General features: G+C 46.3%; 1 protein-coding gene across 1 annotated transcript; it reads right to left on the minus strand.

The window, feature by feature from the left end:
• Positions 1–1,590: 1,590 nt before the first annotated feature.
• MOGAT2 (monoacylglycerol O-acyltransferase 2) lies at positions 1,591–24,822 on the minus strand. The gene is made up of 6 exons (XM_014882093.2): positions 24,729–24,822; positions 17,196–17,374; positions 6,018–6,222; positions 4,515–4,689; positions 4,179–4,378; positions 1,591–2,125 (listed from the first exon to the last, which is right to left on the minus strand). Exons 1-6 carry the CDS (start codon positions 24,820–24,822, stop codon positions 1,971–1,973), a joined length of 1,008 nt encoding a protein of 335 aa, XP_014737579.1. The 3' UTR covers positions 1,591–1,970.
• Positions 24,823–26,195: the final 1,373 nt, after the last annotated feature.

Raw genomic sequence — 26,195 nt, forward strand, 5'->3', positions numbered from 1 at the left:
AAAGCTTGGATGGTGATGAACTCCAAGAGCAAAGGGTGGATGATACATTTTTTTGTTTGTTTCTGGTGCAGAAAATCTTCCTACTTGGGGACCTCTGTCCTTAACTAAGAACAAAAGAAAAAGAAAAATAGAAAACAAGCAAGAAATGTGACCTTTTTTATTGGACTGGATTAAGTGTGGGATTACAGGAGTGTTTAGAATGTTGAGCAGGGACACATTAAATTCTTCCTTGGTGCTGCTTGTTTCCTGGAAACGGGAGGGATTTGCAGGGAGTTATTCAGATTAAGAACCCGGTGGAATCCTTGCATTGGTCAGGACAGGAGGCAGGAAAAGGAAGCAAACCCCAATGATGGTCTGGTATTGTCAGTCAAGACAGGGTTTTCAATCTTTTAACAACTTTTTCTTGATTAATGCATTTCTTGCATTTCAGGAACAAAAAAATAAGTGCATGTGATCTGTAGGATTTTTGGTGGCTCCTTGCAAGTGGGCAGTAGGATGTGAGGAAGAGAAAGAAATGCAGGGAGGGAGAAGAAGATGAAAGTATCAGGGCTCTGTAAGGGTGAACAAAGCAGGCGGCTTCCTGCCACCTGAAACTTCCACACTGCAAAATTCCATTAAGTGCAAAGTTTAATGAAATGCTGGATATCAAAAAGAAGCAGCTATTTAAAGCCTTGATCACCTGCCAAGTGTGGCTCCCCCAAACCCCAGTGGGTATTTCTGGCCCAAATCACTTTTCCCTTCCCCCATGTCCTGGTCATGTTCCTATGCAGGGGTTCCTGGGATTAAACTAACCAAACTGGACGCAGGACTCCTAGAGTGCAGGTATGGTGAACCCATTGGATGAGTCCCTAGACGTTATAAATTTATTTGCAATTAATATTTCTAAACTAATTATTAAAGAATGTATTCAGAGCAGGCAGCAGGCAGCTGAGGGGCAGCTGCAGTGCCAGGGGTGGTGGCAAGAGCTGGAGGCAAGAGGCTGAGCCTTTGCACAGCAAAAGGGCACAGGGACCTGTGGCACAGGCAGGTGAATGGATGTGCCAAGACACTGCAGGAGAAAAGCCCAGACTTTCCCACACACTCAGATAATAAGGGCACATAAGCCAAGGGTTTCTTTTTTTGGAGATTCCTTCTCTCTTCTGTAGTGACACCACCCCAAACAGATATTTTGCTCTTGTATGATTAAATTATTTGAAAGATTCAGGTGTCTCAGACTGTGCTATGGGAAACCAGGGGTCGAGCCAGTGAGGAAACCCAGTCTGAGTGAGTGTGGAGCTGCCAAGGGGCCTCGGTCCCAGCTCAGGTGATGAGAGTGTGACTGCCAGGAGAGTGGCTCCTGGTTTCTTTATAATAATTAGAAATATTTTATAGTACCAATACATATTTCTAATGGAATTAATTTAATTTCTTTTGTGCCAGTGGGCTATGGCATCGTGCTGCTAAGGGTGCTTGGGGATATGATCTTTCTGATAAACTGTGCTTCAGGTAGTGAGAAAAGAGCTCAGAGCAATTAAAAACATGAAGAGCACCAAACAAACAATGTTTATTTGTTGATCTAGATGAATTATATTTTAAAAAATATATGCCTTCATCACAAATTATGGTTCATTCTCCCATTTCAAAGTGAAAATAATGCAAAGGAAATAATTTAAATAATTCAGATCTGCCTGGAAATATCTGTATAAACTGCATCCATGAGAGACTAGAAGTGTTAGTTTTGTGCTAGGGAGTTTCAATTGTGCTGACCACAGATAGAATTTTTTTTTCTTTTATATCTTTTATGTGTCCTACATGGAGAAAAAATCAAAAACCTGGCTCTACATCCATGCAAATACTGGGAAAATCAAGCTCTTTTCTCCATGCTATGTAGACTACATGTTAACTGTGACTTTGTTGAGGTTGTGAAGTAGTTCCAGAGAAGGAGGAAACTGGGAGCTCAATCTCCATGGTTTCACCTTGCTTAAGGCACTCTATACAAATTCCAGGTGGCAGTCTTCTGGGACATTATATTTAGCTTTGTGCTTCTCAAAGAGCTCGGACAACTCATTTAGGTATTTTTGATGGACTTGATCAACTTCTTCCTCAGAGGGTCTGAACTTCTTCTGCACTGGAATTGGCTTCCCAACTGGAAAAGAAGTAGAGGTGTTAGGAGGAGGCAGTGTCAGGTACCTCTGAACATTTTGAGAGCTGAGCTCAGCCTCTCCAGGGTGCACAGGTCAGTAGGACCAGTTATTTCCTGGAGCCTGGGAGACAGCACAGCCAAGCAGGGTTGGTGGCTCAAATCCTGACCAAGCTCTTGGTCTCCAGGATCACACTGGTCCTTGCCTCAGTTTACCCAAAGCTGGTTAATGTCAAAGACCCTCTGTGTAGCCTTTTGAAGCAAAAAGTGCTGTATCCCAATATCCCACTGCTGTCCCAAGAGCTGCTTCTCACATCTCAGATGTGCTGCAGATAAACACAATATCAAGACAGGATAATAGCTGGGTTGGGCTTTCCAGGTTGTTTCCACAGGGCCCCTGGAATCTGCATTGCAAATGGGGAAAGTGAGGAACAGGGGAGCCCCACACTGCTTAAATATATTTGCTGTGAAGGTGCTTCCACTTTGCTCAGATGAAAGATTCTGTGAAATATCTGATTTTTATTAGGAACCATTTACTTACTTACCTTTAAAAAACCCTATTTTATTCATCAGAAAATCTAGTTATTTTGATTCCTGTCTATAGAAGAGCCTTTTCCATCCCCCAGAGCTACCAGGACCAGGACCAGGTACCTGGCAGGGGACAGAGAAGATCCATGAGGTACCTCTCTTGCTCTGGTCGCTTACTCAAATTGTTTTTTGTCAAGTGAAGGGAGGATTTCAACATCTTATAGGCTATTCTTCATCCAATTAATGAAGAGCCCATGTGATACTACACAGCTCATAAAACCATTGAGACAATCCAAACAGGTAGTAATACAATTAAAAGTAATTGGTGGTTGTCAAACTTAATCAGTGGTGTAAGCTCTAACAATTCCAAACAGTATTTTTAATTAAATTAATTCACAGAGCATCAGCCACACTGGTGGGCCAAGCATGGAGATGTTGAAAAATTTAAAACCAAAGATTTTCTTGAAATTTCGTCTCCCACAGACATGGTGTCTGGTCAAAATGATTCACCTTCACATGCAAATAGGTTTGGATTTGCAGATGTGTCTGCACAGGACAGTGAGCAAAACTGCAAACTGCTTGAGTGTTCAGAGAATCACGGAATGGTTTGGCTTGGGAGTGACCTTAAAGATCATCTCATTCCACCCCCCCTGCCATGGATAGGGACACTCTCCACTAGCCAGGTTGCTCCAAGCCCTGTCCCAGCTGCCCTTAAACACTTCCAGAGCAGCATGGCAGCCACAGCTTCTCTGGGTAACTTGTGCCAGGGCCTCACAGCCAAGAATTTCTTCCGAATATCCATCTAACCCTGCCATCCTGTTACTCCACACCCTTGTCCAAAATCCCCCTTCAAATTCCTTTCGAATTTGCCCTTCAAATTCCCTCTTTCTTGGAGCCTCTTTAGGCACTGGCAGGGGCTCTAAGGTCTCCCTGGAGCCTTCTCTTCTCCAGGCTGAACATCCCCAGCTCTCCCAGCCTGTCTCCCAGATGCTCCAAGCCCTTGGAGCATCTCTGTGGTTTCCTCTGGACTCACTCCAGCAGCTCCCAGTCCTTCTGATGTTCTTGCCCTAGAACTGGAGGCAGCAGTGCAGGAGGGGGTCTCACCTGAGTGGGGCAGAGGGGCAGAATCCTCTCCCTTGACCTGCTGCTCCTATTTTCGTTTGTAAAACTGCCTTGGAAGGTGTTTAATAGGTTTAAAAAACCTATTGCAATGGTTTTTGTCACCATGTTGGGGTTGTCTGCATCTCACAGGAGTGATGAGTTTGGCCACATTTGCTCTGGGGCTTTTCCCAGCACAGCCCACATGGGCTGGGATCTGTCATGAGGTCAAACCAGACTGCCAAACCAGTGAGACACCCGAACAGCTCGGAATGCTGCTTTGCACATTTCTAACCCATCACTGCTTGTGCTCTCTGGCATGATGCCTCAGCCTGGCAGGAGGATGATACAACCCAGGGACTGTCCCTGTTTCCCCAGTTTGGCCAGCCTGAGTGTGCCTGGCACCGTGTCAGGGTTGTGTGGATGGACTCACCCACGGTGCAGATGGGCCGTCTGTAGGGCATCAGCCCAAAGCTGTACTGGAAGATGCCTCGTGCATGGAAGAGGGGAAGGGAGATGCCCATGATCTGCTGCAGGAAATGCTGAATCCTCCGCAGGCAGGAGCCCCTGGGATTATTCACCTGGTCAAAGAGATCGTTCTCTCCAAAGGAAAAGGAAGGGACCAGGGGGGTTCTGCAGGGAGTCAAAACCAACAGGGTGTCATGATTAGCAGAGCCCATTCCAAAACCCCTTCATTCTTCTCCAAAACCCTCCATTAAGCATCCAGAGAGCCGAGCACCCCTCCCTCAGCACCCCCTTCCTTCCTCACCCATTCTGGATGGCCAGGCGCACAAATCCCTTCCTGTTCTTCAGCAGCAAGGTGAAGGATCCTGGGCGGGCATCCAGTGCCTCCTGTGCCCCACCAACAATGATGGCCAGCAAGTTCCCACCCTCTGGCTTCTGCAGCACGTAGGATGCACTCTCCTTGTCAGAGGAGACAAGGCCTGGAGAGCAGAGAGGAATTAAATGTAAAACCCATCTGTCTGTGGTTTGCTCTGGACCTTTTTTTCCCATAACCTGTCTCTGGAGAGGTGCTAAACACTTTATTTTCAGAGGTAAAAACCCCAGCCCAGCTCCCTTAAAAGGTGCTAGATTAGTACACATCTCTGCACACAATTATCCATTTGCTATCTGGCTCAGAAGTGAGAAGTGAGGAGAAAAATTAGGAAAAAAAAATAAATGGGGAACTAGCTGCATTTGAGCCCTAGGGAAAATCTATTTCAATTCGTTGTCAAGTGAGACTGTGCCCAATTCTGAATAATTCTGAAGTCAGAGAAACATTTGCTTTAGGTCAAAACACACATACATTGTTCTTTACTTGAATAAAATAGAAATCTTTAATTCAGAAATGACAAAGCAACATTATTTTGACTATTAAAAAAAATCCTTGTTGCAGGGGCTGAAATAATTTGCACATCTAAACTTCATTGTGAAATGGATTCAATTGACCTGAAAATTAGTTATGCACCCAGCTCGGACATTACAGTGATTAAACTTTCCTTCACCTGGGTCATAAGTCTCTCATATACCTCACTGTTTGGATTTCTCACTCTCCATGTAAATACTCTGGCAGCAGGAGCCATAGTTTATGTGGAAAACAGGGTAATGGATGCCCTGGGGTGCATCAGATGGAACTGGATGCTTATGTTTAGCCTATTGAATTCTGCCCACATTCAGCTGGAGAAGTGACCATTGCCAAGCCCACTGCTGAGAGGTGGAGGTTATCCTGCTGGTGTCCAAAACTATCTCAAAACTCCCTTTCGCCTCTCTCAGTTTAATTTTTACCTGTCCCTTTTCCTATTTCTTTTCACTACATCTTCCCCCCTCACCACATTCCATTGCAGCAGCATGAGCTGCTATTTTCATCCTCTCTCTGGTTGCTGCTTCCCTGGAAGCAGCAGATGCTTCAGAAAAAGAGGGTTTTTCCTCACAATTTCAAGCCTGGATATAATTTTTATGGAAAGAAACACAGGAACATCCTGGCCTGCAGTTCTCAGCGTTTCTGTTCACAATTTGCTCTGCATTTTGCTGTTACACAGCACCTGGCACAGCGATGCCTTCAGCACAGAGACCATTGATGGAGTTGAACAGCAGGGATAACAGAAAGGAGGGCACATTTTAACTTCAGAAGTTTTGGGTTGCCATCTCAAATAGCTGTGTCCATGAATAGGATCCAATTTGCTGCAGATGAGGGAAAACAGACCCTTGACTCCTCTTCCCCATGCATCTCTCTATGTTCCTCAAAAAAGCACCCACACACACCACTCCTTACCTCCACTCATCAAATAGTCCCTGAAGAACGGGATGCGAAACCACAGAGAAAGCATCATCAGGTGGGGAGTGATGCCTGGGAAGAGTTTGGAAAAGCCAGATGCCTCTGTGCAGAAATTGAGAAAGGCTCCAGCTGCCAGGACTCCGTGGGGATGAAATCCCACCAGGTAGTTCTGCCGAGGGTCCAGCTCTGCTGTCTTCATCAACTAGACACAGGGATGAAGCCAAAAAGGGGCCAGAGTTAGTGCTGTGACCTCAGCAGGGTGGAACACTGGCTATGGAGAGCAGATGAGGCATTTCTGGAGGGGAGTACCCTTCATGCTCCCACCACGCCTTTCTATTGGAAAAGGTCAACTGGAACAACTCCCTAATCTTTCACTGAGACTTCATTGCCCGTATTTCCATCTCCTCCTACCCATTGACCTAAAATGACTTCTCTAATGGCACAGTTCCTTATGTTGTCTTGAACTGGTCCAGGTGCTCTTTGGAAGCAACTTTGTTTAAAATATCCTCCAATATATTTTCTAATATGGGAGGGAAAAGGGAGAAAAGGGTGATTTCTGCTACACAGTACCTCTTAATCCCACGACCAGAACATCAGAGGGAGTACATAATCCCTCTGGTAGACCTACTACACAGCACAAGCACATGTCCCTCTCAACAGCTTGGTGTGGATCAAAGGTTTATCTTGTCCTGAAGCACATGCCAGGTGATTCCAGGAAATCTAATTCCCAGACATCTAACAGAAAAGCTGTTTTCTTCCCACTGGGGAAAGCCTGCAGGATGCCAGATGTTTGTGCCTGTGTTGGGTGCCCAGGTCCATTAAAGAGCAGTGGATGTCTGCCCAAAGCTGCTGCAACTTTAGCAAGAGGGAATGGAGAACGGGCAGCAGGGATTGCAGATACAGTGCAGCTCATGGCCAGCCCTTGAGGGCTGACTAAGCAGCTTGCTAAAATCCTCAGCCCTTCTGAAAATGATATTGATGCCTGGGATGTACTACATGGGAGAATGGGTACCACAGAGCAAGAAGGAATGGTTAAAGGGGGACAGCTGGGAATCACACTTGTTATGGACTGCCCAGGGGAGAGGAGCTGGTGTGACAAACCCATCCTCCAGCTCTGGCACCAAGAAGACCTTGCCATGAGTGCATCAGCCCAGGCAGAAGCAGGCAAAACTGAATGGTGACATCTCTGCACCATTTCTGGGGGTGCTGAGGACACTCACAGCAGCAGGGAAGGATGAATCTTTCCAAGGTTACTCATCACATCATTTCCTCACTGAAATGTGGTCAGACATCGAAACAAGATGACTAGGGAAGTGGTGGGACCACGATCTCTGAAACTGTTCAGAAATGTGTAGATGTGGCACTTGGGGACATGATTATGTGGCCTTTGTGACAGTGCTGGGGAACAGCTGGATTCAATGGTTCCTAGAGGGTTTTTCCAACCTGAACAATTCTGTGATTCTGTTATCACAGAGCCACCATGCCTTTCCAGACAACTCAAAGGCATTAGTGCTCAAGAACAACCAAAGCCCTACGCATTTCAGTGTCACCCCTCCAAGTACCCTGACTCCATCTGCACTCAGGGTGCAGTTAATGGTGCATGTGTTTTCCTAGAAGCAGCTAGAACTGCAGGTTAATCATGAGAGTGTACTTTATTTTCTTCCATCATGGCTCATTTCCCACCTGTCTGAAAGCACTGTTGACTGTACATGTGCCCGTTCAAGCACCTGCTCCTAATGAGGGGAATGGACAAACAAAAGCCCCACGACTGCCCAGGTACAGAGGTCTCTAGGCAGGTAGAGAGGCAGATGGCTGAATCACTGAGTGCCCAAGGCCCCTGCCACCATTTGCTCTTTTTTGAGTAATCTCAGCTTGCATCAATGTTTCCTGCATTCATCTTCAGCTTCCAAACAACCTTTCATCTCTACGTGATGTATAAGCAGGGAAGCAAGATGCTCAGGCGTGTTGGAAACTGCTCTGTGTGTGCAGGGAGACAAGAAGGGGGAAGGGTGGCAAAAGAGGGCAGCCACTGAGCAACCAAATTGCCTTAATGGGAGAGTTTGCCTGTGCTAAGACACCACAGATCTGTGAAAACACTCCCTAGGAAACATCCAGCTGCTGTCTTGATGCTCACCCCAATGAAAGAAGAGGGAGGACAAGAAAGTAAAGATCAAAGGATAATGCTTGGAGTGATGAGATAAGGGAGAATGGTTTTTAAGAGAGGGACAATTAAGACTAGCTATGAGGAAGAAATTTTTTATGATGAGAATAGTGAGGCCTTGGCACAGGTTGCCCAGAGAAGCTGTGGTGTCCCCATTCCTGGAAGTGTTCATGGCCACGTTGGATGCAGCTTAGAGCAACCTGGTCTAGTGGAAGGTGTCCTTGTTCCAGAAAGGATGACTTTTAAGGCTCCTTCCAAACCAAACCATTTTGTGATTCTGTGGTAAGACATGTCCTGGGCAACTGGCTCTGGGTGGCCCTGATTGAGCACTGGGTTGGGCATGTTGACCTCTAGAGTTCTCTTCCAATGTCACCCAGTCTTTGAATCCGTGAATTTTGACTCCCTGCTCTAAGCCATGGGCAGTTGGAGAGTAGCAGTTGAGTCCCTCACGATTTGGTGGATCTGGGTAATGCTTCTACAAGAGCTGTCCTCTGAAGTAGCCCTGGGGAAAGAAGGTCCTTGTTTTGTCACAGGGTCTGTTCACATCTGGATAATTTGCCCAAAATTCACAGAGAAACTAGAGAGCTTGTACAAGACTGAGAAGGAAATCTGTAGCAGAGGAGAAACTTGGAAAAAGTCTCTTACACCACAGGTCTAGACTCTACACTATCGTTTTCCCTTTGGAAACTTCAACACAGAAGCTCCATCTTCCCTTCTGGATTGTTCTCACTGTCTCACTCTTTCTCTCTCCACCTGGCAGAGGTCAGTCTCCATTCCCAAACGCCCAGGAAAGTTAATAATGTGACTCTGCAAAGCCTCCCCCTCCTGATGTCCAGCCAAACTGCTGAATGGAACTGGGCTTGAAGTGCCAAGGAATGGGACTATCCTCCATCCTGTCTCGAATGAATTGTCTTTTCCACACCCTCTGGATGTGGAATTTCATTTGCAATGCTGGTGTGTGCATGACCATGAGAAAACTCAAGGTTTTTCTGGTGAAATAAGAGCAGTTTCTCATCTCAGAGGTATCTGAGGAATGCCAAGTTAATGTGTACGACCTGTGCTCTAAAAGCAGCTGTTAGCAGCTTAGGGTTGTTGTCTCCAAGCTGAGCCATGGGTTTGTTGACTTCCTTGAGATTCCCCTTGGCATAGTCAGGATGGTGGCTGATGCCTTGGCTGCTGACAGTAGCAATGACCCATTCTCAAAAGTGTTATGAAGCCTTCTGGATCCCAGATGGGGGGTGGTCTTGGGCTTCCTAACAAATCAAGTTGTTTAGGTTGGAAAAGCCCTCTAAGACCATGGAGTCCAAATGCTCCCCCAGCACTGCCAAGGCCACCACTAATCCATGTCCCCAGCTGCCACATCCACACAGCTTTTAAATGTTTCCACCGCTGCCTTAGACAGCCTGTGCCAAGGCTGAACAACCCTTTCAGGGAAGAATTTAATGAACTTAAATTTTAAAGGATGAGGTCTATTTTATGCTTCATCATGAAGAAATGCAGCTTGATAACTACAGTTTTTCAGGGCTTGCACTGATTACTCTGTAACAGAAAACTCCCTTTATTCTGACTATTCAAATGTGGGTCCAAGACATGGGTGAAACTCTGCCCCAGTTCCCCCAGTTTCCCCAGCTCCCCAAAAGATATGGTGGGACCTGCTCCATGCACTGTCAGCTGTGCTAGGGAAATGCATATGCAGACTTCAAGGAACTCTGATAAGAGCCCATGTACTAGTGAAGGATCACAAGCAAATTAATCCGAATTAATTTTAAACTGGATTAGTTAAATGGCATTAACATCCCAAAGAGATTACTAATTTACTAATAGATTACAAATTTGATGATAATGATGAGGGATTAAAGTACTCATCATTTCATATTTGATTTGGTTTGAATTCATTTTGGAGTGGAATTAACATAGACTCAGGGCTTCTGAGTGACTTTATCAGCTCAGGAATTCAGCATTGGTTTAACCAGGCTGATTTAATTCACCCCTTGACATGTGACTGGGTTCTCCTAGTTATTCCCTACAGACTGAATTGTCCTGTCCAAACCATGGGAAGACAGAGGAAAGGCAATTCCCTGTTTAAGGCTGGGGCACTAATGGTTGAGGGGAGGGTAGTGAGGCACTGGCACAAGTTGCCCAAAGAAGTCGTGAATGCTCCATCCCTGGAAATATTCAAGGCTTGGTTGGATGAAGCTTGGAGCTACCTAATATAGTGACTGGCATCCCTGCCCATGGCAGGGGGTTAAAACTTGATGATCTTTAAGGTCCCTTCCAACCCAAATCATTCTGTGATTCTGTGATTCTGTGATTCTGTGATTCTCTGATTCAAATAAAATTCTCCCAGAATCCAAAGGTTTGGAGGGTGGTGCTCCAGAAGCCCCTGGAGGTGCATTGTCTGAAAGGGTTAAAAGTTGTTAAGTGAGGAATTAATCAAGTCGAGATGAGTAGGGGCACTGCTTGGTGCATACCATGTAGTGAGGGAGGACACGGATGTGCCATATCATTGCATCCTTAAGGATTGATGAACACGAGGAGAGAAAGAGCAGCATGGCATTACCCCCACAGTCACTCAGAGAGCAGAGGAGGATGTGATGGAGGAGGAAAGGTTAGGAGACCTGATCAGCAAGCTCCTGGCTTCTTTATTTCAAGTCTCCCAACTGAATTGTTTTTCTATCCTTCTCTGGTGCCAACCTCTGTTTCCATGGATGTTATAGTAATCTGCCCTTAATTAGGATAAACCGCCTTTCAACTTTATACTGAACAAATCCTCACGTCTTTAGCTGTCTATGGACACCTCCCAAAAACATCTCTTGCAGGATGGAACATGCAGCCAGTTTCTCTGTGGGAAGAAGCCCAATAAAGATATCCAAGAAACCTAACCAAATCCGAAGAAGGACAAATTGTGTCAAGCTGAAAAGAAGCAGGTCACCCACCCAAGGGTGTCCTGATGGGAGACCCAAAGGAAGGGCAAGTATCTGCCAGCACATGCTGAGGAGGATGGGTTTCAGGTCCCAGCAACGATGGGAGTCTGAGAGGGGCAGCTGGAAACAGTGAGATCTTTGAGCCCTAGGGTTTTCTCCTGGTGCCACGATGCCAGGTCAGAGCTGGGTTTGCAGCAAACACTGGAGAATCTGACCAGCCAGGTGGATTTAAATTGGGTTTGGATGGGACTTCACCACCCTCACTCCCAAAGCTGCGTGAGGATGGAAGCTCCAAAATGCTCAAGTCCTCCCTTCTTCTGGACTTCCTTTATCCAGTGGATTAGCAGTGCAGGGTGGGACAAAGTGCTCCAATGGATCTCAGCCATGGCCCCTCTCTTAAGGACACTCCAGAACAGAGAAGAGAGTCCAACACATGGACAGAGAAATTCCACGGAAAAGGATAGTGTGGTGGCTTTGGGCCATTTGGCCATGCCTTTCTTTTTCCCTGACAATCCCTCTTCCAGCCAACAGAAGGAAACAAAGGGAGCAGTCAAGACCTCTGGAAATCAGAAACTGTATTTAATGTCATGGGCCATGGCACAAGTCCCCAGTCACAAATAATACCACTCTTCTGTGAAAAGAAAGGAAACATTCCTGGCAGGGATTGGTTCAAATGAACTGGAACTATGAACTGGAACTATCCCCTCTACAGTTCCTTGCAATTCCCCAGAACCACAACACACTCAAATAACCTCCGTCATAGTTTGTGCCATGATGAGAATGATTGAGCCATGGGATGAAGTCTTCCCAAATTACAGCTTCAAGGCTTCAACTAATTCTCCAATAAATCGTTTTAGTTATGCTAACAAAAAGCACTAATACCAGCAAGACCACAAGCACAATGACAGAGGTTTCTGCAGACAACGAGGTCCACCTGGCACTTAGATAACCCTAAGGCTTGTGAGAAACGTCCCGTAGCTCTTCACAAGGAGAAAAGTGTGATGAAGACCACAGGGACTTTCCTTGTACAGAAGGTTCTTTCCAGGCTGCCCTGAATAAAGCTGGCATGATAATCCCTACTGGGGCTGCTCTGAGTGATGACAGCAGAAAACAAAATACGTCTCTGTCTTGATTTAAAAGACAAATATCTGCCAAGGAAGGTGGGAACCTTCCTGGAACAGTCAATATCCCTCTTTCCAAGTTATTGTAATTTCAAAATTACAGGGTTTTCAGGAAAAAAAAAAAAATCAAAGTCCTGGAGCGGAGTACACAAACTCCTGCAGCACTGCCTGACCTCTCTCCTCAGTCCCCTTATGGAAGGACGTCAGGAAGGTGAGACTCACCCCCACCAAGCCTTGGGTCTGAGTTCACAACTTGTGGTGGCATCATGCCTCAACTCCAAAGAACCCTGACCAGAAAAGCCCACTCCCCCAGCCAAAAACTCCCCAGCCCCACAGCAACTCCACTGGAATGCCAGGAGACTTTCTTTTGTGTCTTGATTGCTGAATATTCACCCAAAAAGCCATCCCCTCCCCGTTCCAGGGTCTCCCTGATAACAAAGGGAAGAAATTCACTGAGAAACCTAAAAAACCACGAGTCCCCAAAATCACCTAAGTTGCTAGAACAGACTCATGACCCAAGTTGTGTGATCCAAAGGTGAAATGTCTTGCCTAAGCCAAGCATCCAGCCCCAATTTTCAGTCAGCAAAAAGATGGTGACTTCTGTTTGAGGACTGTGGTAAAGATAGATATTGTCAAGTTTATACTTATGCTTATGCTTTTCCCAATTCACCTTCTTCATCTGAGGTTACCAAAGCCCCATGGCTGTATGAGGGAGGATGGTGACAGGATGGGATGGGGCTGGGGACGAAAAGCAGCAGTGTCCATTCACTTGGCATGGGGACAGAATTTGATTTTACTGTTTAGGCTGGGTGCATCCTTCATCGTAAAGATGCTCTGATAAATGATGAGGAAAGGATTATGAAAATAGAGATAGGGTTTGGGCAGCAGCAGACGGATTACTGACTGCTTTTTGAACATAGCATAGATAGAGCAGTCCACAGCATCCAAAAATCACTCTGTAAGCAACATCAACACAGCTTCTGTTATCACAGGTTATCTGTTCAGGCATACTCTAGCTCTAACAGATTAATTTTAAACCTTTTGGCATATTTTCCACAGCATTATAATGCAGCTGAGCTCAGCCATGTATTGGAATTGAAGAATCATAGATTCATTTAGTCCAAATCCAAACATTTAGTTTCAAGTCCAACCATTACCACAGCATTGCCAAGGCCACAACTAAATCGTGTTCCCAAGTGCCACATCTACACAATTTCGAAACAATTCCAGGCCAATTGAAGTACTATAATGAGGGTACATTTAAAAATCAATCAATCAATCAATCAATCAATCAATCAATCAATATTTTTGGAAAGAAAAAGAAAAAGAAAGAGAAAAAGAAAAAGAAAGAGAAAAAGAAAAAGAAAGAGAAAGAGAAAAAGAAAAAGAAAAAGAAAAAGAAAAAGAAAAAGAAAAAGAAAAAGAAAAAGAAAAAGAAAAAGAAAAAGAAAAAGAAAAAGAAAAAGAAAAAGAAAGAAAAATATTAGAATAGATTTAAAATGCAGGAAAATTAAGCAGAAATAACTTCCCTGGGTAATGCATTGGACCCTGACTTGGTTTCTCCCTGCAGTTTTTCTCATCCCACTTTTCAAAACACTCAGGCTCATTCGGGTCCTGCCTGACTCTGATTCTCAAATCATCAATTAAAATGCAGCCAGTTCCAAGGGGGATAAATCCAAGAGCAAAGTGGTACTTTTGCGAGGGTGGTGTTGGCAGAAGGAGCAGCTTGCACACTCTGCAGTGTCCTGGCTCAGCCCTGGCATGCTCTGTGCTCTGCAGCACACTGCAAATTCACACTGCCCAGAAAACAGATGCTCATCCCAACCTCTCTTTGCTCCCAAGACAGCAAACATGCACAGGGATCCCTTAAAGGCAGTGTTTAAAGCTGTTTCCTAAAATAAGACAGCAGGCTGCACTTGCTGCCTCCAAACACTTGACCATGCTAAGTTTGCTGCTGGGATCTGGTAGGATTAGGAGCCATACTTAATCTTCCCAGGATGCCTAATTCTCCAGGGCTTAACAAACTCCATCTACACACAAATACAGCCCAGAGTCCTGGAAGCCAACCCAGTCTGTGTCCCCACATCTCATTTCCTTGTGTCCCTTGTGCTGGGACTTTGGGCAAGTGGGATTGTTCAGCCTGAGGAGGAAAAGGTGAGACCTTAGAGCCCCTGCCAGAGGCTTTAGCCCCCTGCTAAAGGGGGTCCAAGAGAGCTGGAGAGGGATTTTGGACAAGGGCCTGGAGGGACAGGACAAGAGGGAATGGCTTCCCACTGCCAGAGGGCAGGTTTAGATGGGATATTGGGCAGAAATTCCTGGCTGTGAGGGCGATGAGGCCCTGCACAGGTTGCCCAGAGAAGCTGTGGCTGCCCCATCCCTGGAAGTGTTCAAGACCAAGTTGGCCAGGGTTTGGAGCAACCTGGTCTAATGGAAGATGTCCCTGCCTGTGGTAGGGGGGCTAGAACTGCATGATCATGGAGGTCTCTTCCAACCCAAAACCTTTCCTGATTCCATAATTCTATGACTGAGAAAATACTTTGGAGAAATAGTATTACGTGACTGCTTGGTTATAATGCTCTCCCTGTTATATCTTTTGTAAATATTTCTGCTGTCCTTTTGTGGAACCTCCTCTGTTTCCCCCCAGAGAGGTGGGGAGAGAGTCTCCATGGAGCCCTCCCTCACCCAGGGAGCTGCAGCCAAGCCCTGTGATAAATAACCATGCTCCCTCTGCTGGTGTTAGTGCTCCTCCGACAAGAAAGGACAGACACGGAATGCAGGGAGGCACTCAGGAGTGGAGTTCCATGTCCTTTAGAAAGGCACAGGAGAAGGGTCATTGCTGGGCTGAGCTGGCAGCAGAGAGGTTGGTCCAACACTTCACAAATGGTGGCTTATGGCCACAAATAATTTACAGAATATATATTGCATATAATTATTGCAGTCACTTAAATCACTGAATTACTGTGTGGTTTGGGTTTGAATGTGATAAATAACATAAAGAATAGAAATTTTCAGTTCCCATGAAATTGCTGAATAGAGCTTAAAGACTAACTAGCAAGAGAAGATAAAAGGATGTAAAGGTATGCACACTGGATGATAAATGTTGCTTATCAGTGGAGGAACAGATAAAGAGGGCTACAGTGGGTTTTTTGCAAGTTAGGTAACAAGAAGTAACAGCACATGCCCAAAGAAAAAGTTCAAGGAAAGGTCACCTTTAAAATTGAAATATTCACTGAATAGGACTACCAGAGATCCCTTTAGAGTCCCCTCCATGATCATAAAATAATTTCCAATAGGAGGCAGATGCATGCAGATTAGTTCTAGGAAAAGTGATGTTTATGTATTAGCTAGAAGACACTCTTTAATGAATATATGATTATAATGTTGTAAAGCCTCACCACACACATTAGATTAAAGGAGACATCCTTGCAATGTGTTCTGCACAGATAAAGAATGCTTGCTTTCTAACACTTAAAATGGTGTTAGAAAGTTTATTTTCTGGCTGATTTCAGTATCAAAAGGACCTTAAAATTCCACTCCCTGTCATGGGAATGGATACCTGCCTCTAGACCAAGTTGCTCAAAGCCCTGTCCAACCTGGCCTTGGACACTTCCAGGGATGAGGCAGCCACAGCTTCTCTGGCAACCTGTGCCAGGGCCTCCCCACCCTCACAGCCAAGAATTTCTTCCCAATATCCCGTCTAAATCTACTCTCTTACAGTTTGAACCCATTTCCCCTTGTTCCATCTCTATAGTTCCTGGTGAACAGTCTCTCTCCATCTTCCCTGTAAAGCCCTGCAGACACTGGAAGGTGCTGTGTGGTGTCCACACAACGTTCTCCAGGATGAACAGCCCAAACTTTCTCAGCATCTCCATATGGCAGGTGCTCCAGTCCCCTTATCAACTTCATGGCCTCCTCTGGACTTGCCCCAGAAGTGCAAGTTCTTATGTTTGGAGGCACCAGAACTGTGCAGTGTTCCAGGTTTGAACCTATGAGAGCAGAGAAGAGGGTTATTTCTGTTTAAGCAGCAAAGCTGGTGGGCATGTCATCCATCCTCACTTTGCTCTGGCTCCTCCTAATCCTTATCTTACACCCTACTCCATGCAGGATGGACTCTCAGTCTGGGTTCTTATTTTTTTCCTTTTCCTTTTTTCCTGGTGGGTTCTTTGGCTTTTTGAGCTCCCAACTTCATTTTCCTGGACTGCAGCACCCAGCTTCTGACTGCAGGTGATCTCTGACCAGCTGGATACATCCCATCTGATTTCTCTCAATAGGCAATGTATTCCTGAAGGAATTGTCTTAGAAATTCCCATTGCCTGGTCTATCCTTGAAGGAAGAGATTCTTTACACAACCTATGAGCTCTTCTGCTACATTGCTGAGATTTGTACCAACTTGTGATGGCTCTGAGGCAGGACTTGCTGCTGCTCCATACCATGCCAAGGGGACACCAGATAAAAGAGTAAAGGCAAAGGCCAGCCACATGCATTAAGTAAATCAGGGAATGTCACAGAAGTCCCTCTCAAGAGAACAGCAGCTCTGTGAGACTGCCCAGCGCCCCCCCAGCTTTACCTATCCATCCCCCTCCTCAGCAGAACGGGATACTGACATTGCAGGGCACCCGGAATCTCTTGGAGTTTGGTTAAAATTTAGCCCTATGCCCACTGGGCAAATTCTGAGCAACCTGAAGGGCAAGAATGTTGCAGTATATAGACATGGAAAACAAAGGTGAGATTTCCCTAACAGATGGAATGCAGCAAGGTTAAATAGGAGTGGAAAAGCCAGATGATTGAAGGATGAGGTTTGTAAAAATGGCCATCCCCATTTTTTTACTTTGAGTAATCTGGGATCTGGGAAGATTATCCTTCAACACCAAACTCCCAGCCCCCATGCCATGACTGCTGGCCCCAGGCTGTACCCAGACTCCAAGGACAAAAGCTGGTCCCTGGAAGACTGAAGAGCTGATGGACTTACCGTGATGGGGAAATAATCCCTCATGTACCTCCAAACGACGCAGTTCCGCAGGAGCTGGATCCGCCGCCCGCCCTTGCTGGGCTTCTCCCTGTCTATCAACCACCACACAGCATAGAGGGCACTGACCAGCCAGAAACGAGTGAAGAGGAGGCCAATGAAGGCAGCTGTGCAGCACTGTGCTGAAAGAAAAGCCAGCAGTGACTTGATAGTTGCATTGGGTGGACTTTGGGAGAGGAATGGTTCATTTGGAGGGGCGTTTTGGTCCTGGGATGGAGCCTCCACTGGGCTTGATGCTGAATTTATCAGTGTGAAGGCACCTCTGATGCAAAGGTGGTTTCTTTTCTATCTGCCCCAGGAAGCTGAAAAGACACCAGGCACCTCCCTTGTAGCAGCCACCAATTTCTTCAAAGGCCACCATGTCCCCTCTTCCCAAAAGACTAATGAATCTCACTCCATTCACAGTGCTCCTATGGATCAGCTCTCTCTCCCTTCGCTGTCTTGCTTTTCTCTGGAGTCAGACTGATCTCTGCAATTATAATGGCCTTGTTTTACCCCAAAACTCCTGTTAATACCCCCGATGACACCTGATATTTTGCAACGGCAGCAAAAAGGGTCCTATGTGTAGTCTGTACAGTCCCCAATAGCTTTATCTTCAGCTAATGATTCCCCATTTTAATGACTGTGTCCATGATTTATGTCTATATTCTTTACTGAGTTTTTTATTATTGATTTTGGATGCTTTCCTCCACTTCTCAGGTTCAGTCTCAACTCTAATCTTGGACTCCAGAGGATTTTCAGTTCTTTCAAATCTGTGTCATCGTGAATTTTTTGAGAATGCTCTATTTCATTCTCTAAGACTTCCATGACTTGGGACTTTCTCCAGTTAGTGCCAGCTTTGACCTCTACCTCCCACCTCCCTTATCCCCTGTGTTTTGGCATGGGAACAAGCGAACAAAAGTCTTTGTGCAAACAGACATCACTCGGTACATAAAATTCCACCCAAGCCCAACACTGTCTGTCTGCAGATACTGCAAAGTGATGGTGGCCACCAAGCTGCCACCTGGCAAAACAGATTTGTGACTGGGAATAACTGTTTCCTCTCCATCTGTCCCTCTGGAACCCTTGGTATTACTTGTGAAGGGGAAGACTGAGTGAAGAAAACCCAAAGATTAATCCAAGTCCCTTCCCCAGCTCATGGATTATGTAATGTTTTGTATATTTTGTTCTACTTTGGGTCTTCATTTCAGATCCACCACCCAGGGCTGGAAGATATGAGGATGGAGATGCCCTGCTGAGCTTCAGCTGTGATATAGATGCATCCACACCCTCATGCTCTGAGACATCTTCTCCATCTTCGGGAGTCACCTGATACCTGCTTTCTCCACCTCCTCTCAGCTAAGGCCTGTCAGAGAAGTGGAATAGGATGTTCCCAACTAAGACCTTCATGTACCTCCTGTTTGCTTTCACTTAAGGATAAATAAGTAGATCATGTTTGTAACTTTTTTTTTTTTCTGTGATAAGCCACCCTGATTACAAAGCTTTGCATGGAAAAGCAAATCCTTGCCCTTTTTTAAAACACTGTCATGACGGTACCAATAATTCCTATGGGGGGACAAAAGCACAATAATCTAACAGGTTCCTAAATCCCTTTAGTGCTGAAATGGGATTGCATGTCTTCCTGTAAGCAGAGACACTGCAGAAGGCACCTGGGTAGGCACTAAGAATTTTGCAGTGGGAAAAAAGCCTGCAGCTCTCAGCAAAGCAACAGGTCTAACCTGTAATGCCTCACGTAGGTCATAAAGAACCACTGCTCACACCTGGTGCCGCATTTTTAATGGAATCATAAAAGTCCCCTCAAATCTGGCCTTGGACACTTCCAGGGATGGAGCAGTCACAGTTTCTCTGGGCAACCTGAGCCAGGGCTTTGCCACCCTCACAGCCAGGAATTTCTGCCCAATATCCCATCTAACCCTGTCTTCTGTCAGGGTGAACCTGTTTCCCCTTGTCCTGTCACTCCAGACCCTTGTCCTAAAACCCTCTCCAGCTCACTTGGAGCCCCTATAACACTGGAAGAGGCTCTCCCTGGAGCCTTCTCTTCTCCAGGCTGAACACCCCCAGCTCTCCCAGCCTGTCTCCAGAAGAGAGGGGGTCCAGCCCTCAGAGCATCTCTGTGGCCTCCTCTGGATCTGCTCCAACTGGAGTCTCACAAAAGTGGAATAGAGCGAGAGAATCCTCTCCCTCAACCTGCTGCTCACACTTATTTTTCAAATGCCACAGACATAGACTTTGTATCTCTCAAGAACTACATAGAACATGAACTACAGCTCCAGGGTCCACATAATAAATAAACACATTTTTACTGCACCTGGGAGCCAGGTAATCAGGTCTGCTACAAAACTATGCAGTGTCTAATTCTCTTTTTATCATACTGTGCAAAGCTCAAAGTACATTCTGCAAAGTGAAGGAGTAGTTCTGGTCCAAATCCATGCTTTATCTCACAATTATATAATCATTAATTTCTTCCTTGATTAATTTGCAATTCAATTTTTTTTTCCCAGAGCAGAATTTACGCTCAGTGACCTTCACTCAATATTAAGATTTGGGAGTTTTTGGTTCTTTTGAAACCATTTGGTGCTCTGTGGGAAAGGAGCCCATTCCTGCCCCAGAATGGACTGTCAGTTTGAAAATTACTGTGGATGGGACCAAAGAGACAGGAAGGTTGCAGAAAATGTACAGTTAAATCTGCATCCAAACCAATTCCAGCCTTAGGCATGCACCTGATAATTTATGGTCTGTAATTTGGTGAGGAGGAGGAACTCAGTACCACTGTCTGGACACCAACACTTTCTGGGCCACCAGTGGCAGGACATGTGATACAGAGCTCTATTAGTGCTTCCCAAAAGTCATGTCAGGTCCCCAGACTGAGTCCACCACCACCAGTCCCACTGCTCAGAAGAAATGGGCAGGTTTGGGTGTGAGGTTGCATACAGATGTGATCCTCATCTCCTCCTTCTGCAGGTCTGGACTCCTGTGCTGCAGGAGTCCAGATGGCCCAATGGCACATACTAAATTGCTATAAAATGGCTTAATTGGCCCTTACACAGAGCTGTTTCAAGGCAGACAAGGGCTGTAAGAGCAGCTTAAGAGCATCATGCAAGTCATTGCAGATGCATCAGTTTTGTTCCCTGAAAACAGCCAGATAATTCTGGGCTGGGCTGAGATCAGCTGCTGCATTGTCTACACTGTCATGGGAGTGGAGACTGCTTCAAGCCAAAACTAAAACCAAAGGGTCCCTGACAAGAAGGAATGACGTGCAGACCCTAAATCTTGCACTTGCTGAAGAGTCCAGATGCAGGAAGGTTTCTCTATGGTTGTCCATGGTGAGGTTTGGCTCTGGATGAAGCATTCATAGGATGGTCCTGGACTCTGCAGTGCACCTGTTGCACAAATATTTCATGGGCTCCAAGTGGGCCATGGGTTCCAAAGGAGCCACAGGTTTCAAAGCACATGGAGGACTTTTCTGGCCAAGTCTAAGCAGGGGCCATATCCCATCAAAGTGCTCCTAACCCAAAATTTGTTAATTCAGCCTGAAATAGGGGAAGCTGCAGCACACAGAAAGATATTTTTGTTATCACAACAGCCCCAAAGTGAGTCAGATTCATACTGCACTTGTCAGGAGGGTTTGCAAGATCATCACAGAATCACAGAATGCATTGGGTTAGAGGGATCTTAAAGACCATCCAGTTCCAGCTGCCCTGCCATGGACAGGGATACCTTCCTCTAAACCAGGTTGTCCAGAGTCCCATCCAAACTGGCCTTGAATGCTTCCAAGACACGTTGCTGTGCCAGCCTGGAGTCCCTGATTGTGGCCACCTACACAGATACTGCACCCTTGGGCACAGCTGATCTGGCTGTGGACTACACTCAGCTGCCAAGGGAGCCTGCTGGTACTACATGGCCTTTGAGCCAGCCCTGATGACTGGAAGGTTCAAAGGCTGGGTGTGGTGCTCTGGGTCTGCAGAGGCAGCATGCCCAGGTCTGCTGCCCCTGCACCGGGTTTGTTTGCCATGGTTCAGCCCTGCACTCATGGCTCTGCATGGTGTGTCTGGATGGGTGTCCATGCCCAGTGGAGAGTGGGAAGGAGAGAGGCAGAAGGAAGCAGTGCAGCAGGCTTGGGCACCAGCCTGCTGATTTCAGTTCTCTGCAGCAGCCTGGTTCCACTCCATTACATGGTCAGTACGTGGATCATGTACTGGGAAGGCAACGAGGTCCCCACTCCATGCCCTGCAACCCATTCTCACACCTTGCACTCCTCCTCCGGCAGCTGTCAGCCCCTGAAATAAATGGAACCCTTTGCCTCCATGCTCTTGGAGGAGCATCCTCAAGAAAACTGGCAGTATGGACCATACCCGCCTGTTGCAAGGGATGCTGGAGCACAGCTCCTTGCCAGCCCTGGAGGCGAGCTGCTGCCTTCACTCAGCATCCCGCCAGGAATGAATGAGGAGTCCCTCCCCCAGTGCTTGGCTTCTTAGGGATGCATTTGCACAACCATAGCAACAGCTGCCTGCAATCAGCGCTGCTGGGATCTCTGGCCAAAGGGCTGTGCAGCGGTCAGAGGGTGTTTCGGAGCCCTTTTTGGCAGGAGAAACACAAAGCCTGTCTCCCAAACAAAGGAGCAGCCGGCAGCTAAATCCTGCCCACGGCAAGCCTGAGCTCTGTGCCTGAGGATTATAACAGTGCGTATAACACGAGGGGTGTTTGGCAGCTCATGGGATGAAAGTAAGGGTATCTCTTAGCATCTAGCTTATGCAGTTGTTAAACTGGGAGATTTTGGATGGAAAGCTCCAGGCTTAAAGAAACTTTGTAAAATAAACCAAAACATTTAGAATTGCTTCATAAGGTTTTGTTATCACCTTTCTAATGCCCTTCCGAAGAGCATTTCTTAACTGCTTTTGGTTTCAGATTGTATCACCAAAAGAAACCCCAACCAAACTCAAAAACAAAACAAAACCGAAACAAAAATGCAATAAAACCAACCAAACAAATAAAAAACCAAACAACAAATCAAATTCTGCCAGAGAAAGATTATAAACTCTCGAAGGTCAGCCACGGGAGGAGGAGTTGGTTTGGGTCTCAGCCTCATTCAGAGCAAGCTGCATTTCCCTGCACGAGGTAGAGCCTGTGTTTGCAAATAACTCCTACAACTGCCCAGGATTCCTCCCTCCTGGCCATTTGCTGTCATTCTGCTGTCTCTAGAAGTCATTTCCATCTCTGGAAAGTCAAGTGCCAGCTTGCTCCCAATCCCAAGAAGGAAAAAATCTCACATTGTTTTATTGGAAATCATTGTTGAAGCTCCATAAGCCCCAACTGCATCCATGCTGGGAATGGGGATGTGCTGTTGGATCCCCTGTTAACCCTGTGACCACATCTCTACTGCATCCCAGCTGAATCACGGACTGTGGAAGGAAATGCAGATGCTGGGACAGATAGGGAATCATGGAGCACTCCAAAATGTCCCACTCTGGCCAGCTGTGTCCAAGACTGCGTGGCTCTTGCCAGATCTTGCCAAGATACACGTGTGTCTCCTCCTGCCAGGAGGTGTTCTCTGCTGGCAGAGTGTTGAACACAGGTGGGATCTCTTCTGCTCAGGCAGACCCCCAACAAGTACACAATGGCACCAGGGGTGGCTGTTTGGTGCTTCTCTTCCAAAAAAAAAGGTAGCTTCACCCATCCTGGTGACCAGCAATGTCCCCTGACCTCTTGAATTGCCCAAACTGGGCTAATGTGTAATTCGGAAGAGTGATACTTATGAGAGGAATGAGGGATTTGTCTTTGCAAACCGTGAGTCTGCTGGTAGATGAAACTAGCACTGAGAGATAAGAGAAACAATGGGAAAGATTCCACAGATAAATGAAATTAGAGAGATTTGTCTTTACAAACAAACTGTAGGTCTGCTGATAAATAAAATTGGATGCTGAGAGATGAAAGAAACAATGGGAAGAACCATAAATCCCATAGGAATTCCACTGATTGACACTAGGAAAAGGGCGGGGGAAGTATACATTCGAGGGGAATCTTAGGTATCAGGCGTTGGGGAAGTTTGTACCTCTCAAGTACCTCAGCCAATGGGGAAAGAGAGAGGGAAATGTGGCTGGGAAATTAGGATAAAAAGGAGGCTGCGTCCTCCAAAAATTTGAGAGACCCCGGGGGAAATGCCCCATGGCCTCTTCCTTTATTCGAATAAAGTTACAGGATTCCTCTGTCTCCTTTTCGGACATAAATCTCTGGCGTTTGTGGATTAGTTTTCCTGCCACTTAGCATAGGCCTATCCCATAGCAAGAAACTAAATTTAAAAAGCTAAACTGTCTGGACCAGTATGGCACAGTCCCCTGGTCCATCAGATACTGGTGTAAAGGTGGCCATTCAGGCTCAGGTCTGTGGCAGATTTTGGAAGGGGCCATCTCAGAAACTGAGTGGGAGTCTGAAGCACAGCCTGTGCTTTCTGTGCAGGTGTAGTTCTGGAGATATTTGTGTACCAGTACACGGATACACACAAATATCTGCTGTGTTTTGGGCTAGTCAGCAACTGTCCTGACACAGCAAATGAGGAGATTTACACACATCCCATCTGAGATTCACACACATCTCATCTGAGATTCACGACTGGCATAACAAAGGGAAGCTCTGTGATGTTGCTTTTCAGCTTGGCTCCTGATGGGCTGCAAATGGCCCCAGACATTTTACACTGATAACCTACCTCTGATCCTCCCATCTCTTTATTTCCCTAAAACTAGGAAATACTGGGATGTTACCTTCCAGCCTGATGGGCTGTAAACATCCCCAGGCAGTTTGCATTCTCTGATGACGTGCCTCTGTGTCTCCCTGTGCATCCTATCCAAAACTGCATGTGTGTCATTCCCATCAGTACCTGACGCTCTCCACCAAGCAGTGACTTTGTCTGCATCCCAGTTTGCTGGTGTGTCCCTTCCTCAATCTGCCTGGGTTTTCTTGGAAAAATGACCTTTTAGAATGCGCAGGGGCATCTGTAAAAAGTAAAGTGTCTGTTTCCAGGGCTGCAGAAGCAGACTTAACAACACTCTTCCTGTGGTACCATTCCTCAAGCACGATAATTCTATTTCCCATCCCTAACACCAAGCAGAGCAACAGCTGAAACCAGGAAAACTAAACCTAAAAGCTGGCTTAGATGCCGCATCAGGCCTGTAAATATTCCCATGCACAGGCAATCAGCCATATACTTCCTTAGTGCCACTGTGCTCTGATCAGGTGGTGAGAAGAAGCCAAAAACACGGGCACAGGTTGCCCAGAGAAGCTGTGGCTGCCACATCCCTGGTAAGTGTTCAAGCCCAGGCTGGACAGGGCTTGGAGCAACCTGGTCTAGAGGAAGGTGTCCCTGCTCATGGTAGGGGATTGGAACTGGATGGTCTTTAAGATCCCTTCCAACCCAAACCATACTGCAAATCTATGGCAAGCTTCTCTGGCTTCTCAGAAAAAGGAAAAAGAGCAGTCTCTTACCTAGACCCAGGAAGCTGAAGATCCATTGAGCCACTGATGCTGTCTGAAGCCTTCTCTGCAGTGGCACAGACCGTGGAGCAAACTCAATCTTCATCTTGGGCTCTTCATGCACTTCTGGAAAGGAGAAGGAAGCAAGTGGCCCCTGAAGAGTGCAAAGTCACCCCTCAGTATCTGCCCAGCGTTACAGTAGAAGGGATTGTGCAACACGCACAATCACAGTGGCAGCTGGCACAGCACCATCCCGCACAGGGAGGAGAGAGAGGGAGGTGTCACGGACTTTACACCATCATGACTCACAGCATTGTTGCATGGTGACAATGTCATGCTTCTGCCACCCAAAGTAAACTCCATTCAGAACCCAATCCTGCCTTCAAGATCCCGTCTCTTTCAAATTTTGCAATGTTTGGGTGGCAGAGACAATGAGGCAGGCATTCATGCCTGGTAAGCCAGTTTTGTTTTCCCCCCGTCCCCTACAAATCACAGCAGGAAGGGACAAGCAGAAGGGATGAGCACAGGCAGGTCACTTTTTTTTTTGTTCACAAGTGATGTGATGTGGAAGGGTTTCAGTCTCAGCCAAAGAGGTGGGGAGACAAGACCAGGGTGTTTCACTGCTGAGAAGCCTCATGCCTCTGCCAAGACATGGATGGATGGGGCAGATGAGTTTCCAGGTGCATCCTTGCACACATTTATATAAATGTAGAGAAAGGAAATACTATTCCTGTTTTGCATTTGTATCTCCTAGCACAGTCTGAACCTCTGCCTTGTCATGTGCAAAGAGATGCAATTTATTATGTGGAAAAAAGAAAGTTAGAAATTTGGGGGGGAAAAATCCTCAAGGAACTGACAAGCCACTCAGGTAAGCAAAGAAGTCATCTCATGGGAGGGCTGGGAAAACCAAAGGTCTCATTGTAACCAGGATACAGAATAGTACTCTGAACAGGCTGCACTGGACTATGAGCACTGTGAAAGGACTGGCCATGTACAAAGGCTTCACTTACACGTCCAAGGGGCATTTCAAATCCCAAGGTCACTGCAGCCAAGACTAAAAACAACCTTTGGCAGAAGCAAATCAGAGATGTTAGCCAAAAAATAATCCCTCCCCTTTTGCCTAGGAAGGTACTGGGCTATGAGGGATCTGCTAGACTCAGGTTTTCCCAAATCACTAGGATAACAAGGCTTTCGTGAAATCCCAAGGGATCTTTTCCTAAAGGCAAACCTAAAACTGGTTTAGATGTCACTCAAATCTCTCCCCATCCTTTGTCTTCTACTGCAAATGTCAGGACCTGCCTGCTTCAAGAAAGCAAAAGAGGTTTTTAATTCCTTCAGCACTGTTACCTGGAGACAGGATGTTTCCTGGTGAGGAACCATCAGTGATTTTCCAAAATTCTGTGAGGAGACCTGTGGGCTCAGGCCTTCTGGTCTTCCTAGACTGTGCAACATCAGCATTGTCAGAGAGGTGGATGGTGG

Source organism: Sturnus vulgaris, chromosome 2 (assembly GCF_052056855.1).
Source record: "Sturnus vulgaris isolate bStuVul1 chromosome 2, bStuVul1.hap1, whole genome shotgun sequence".
In the NCBI taxonomy this organism is placed as follows: Eukaryota; Metazoa; Chordata; class Aves; order Passeriformes; family Sturnidae; genus Sturnus; species Sturnus vulgaris.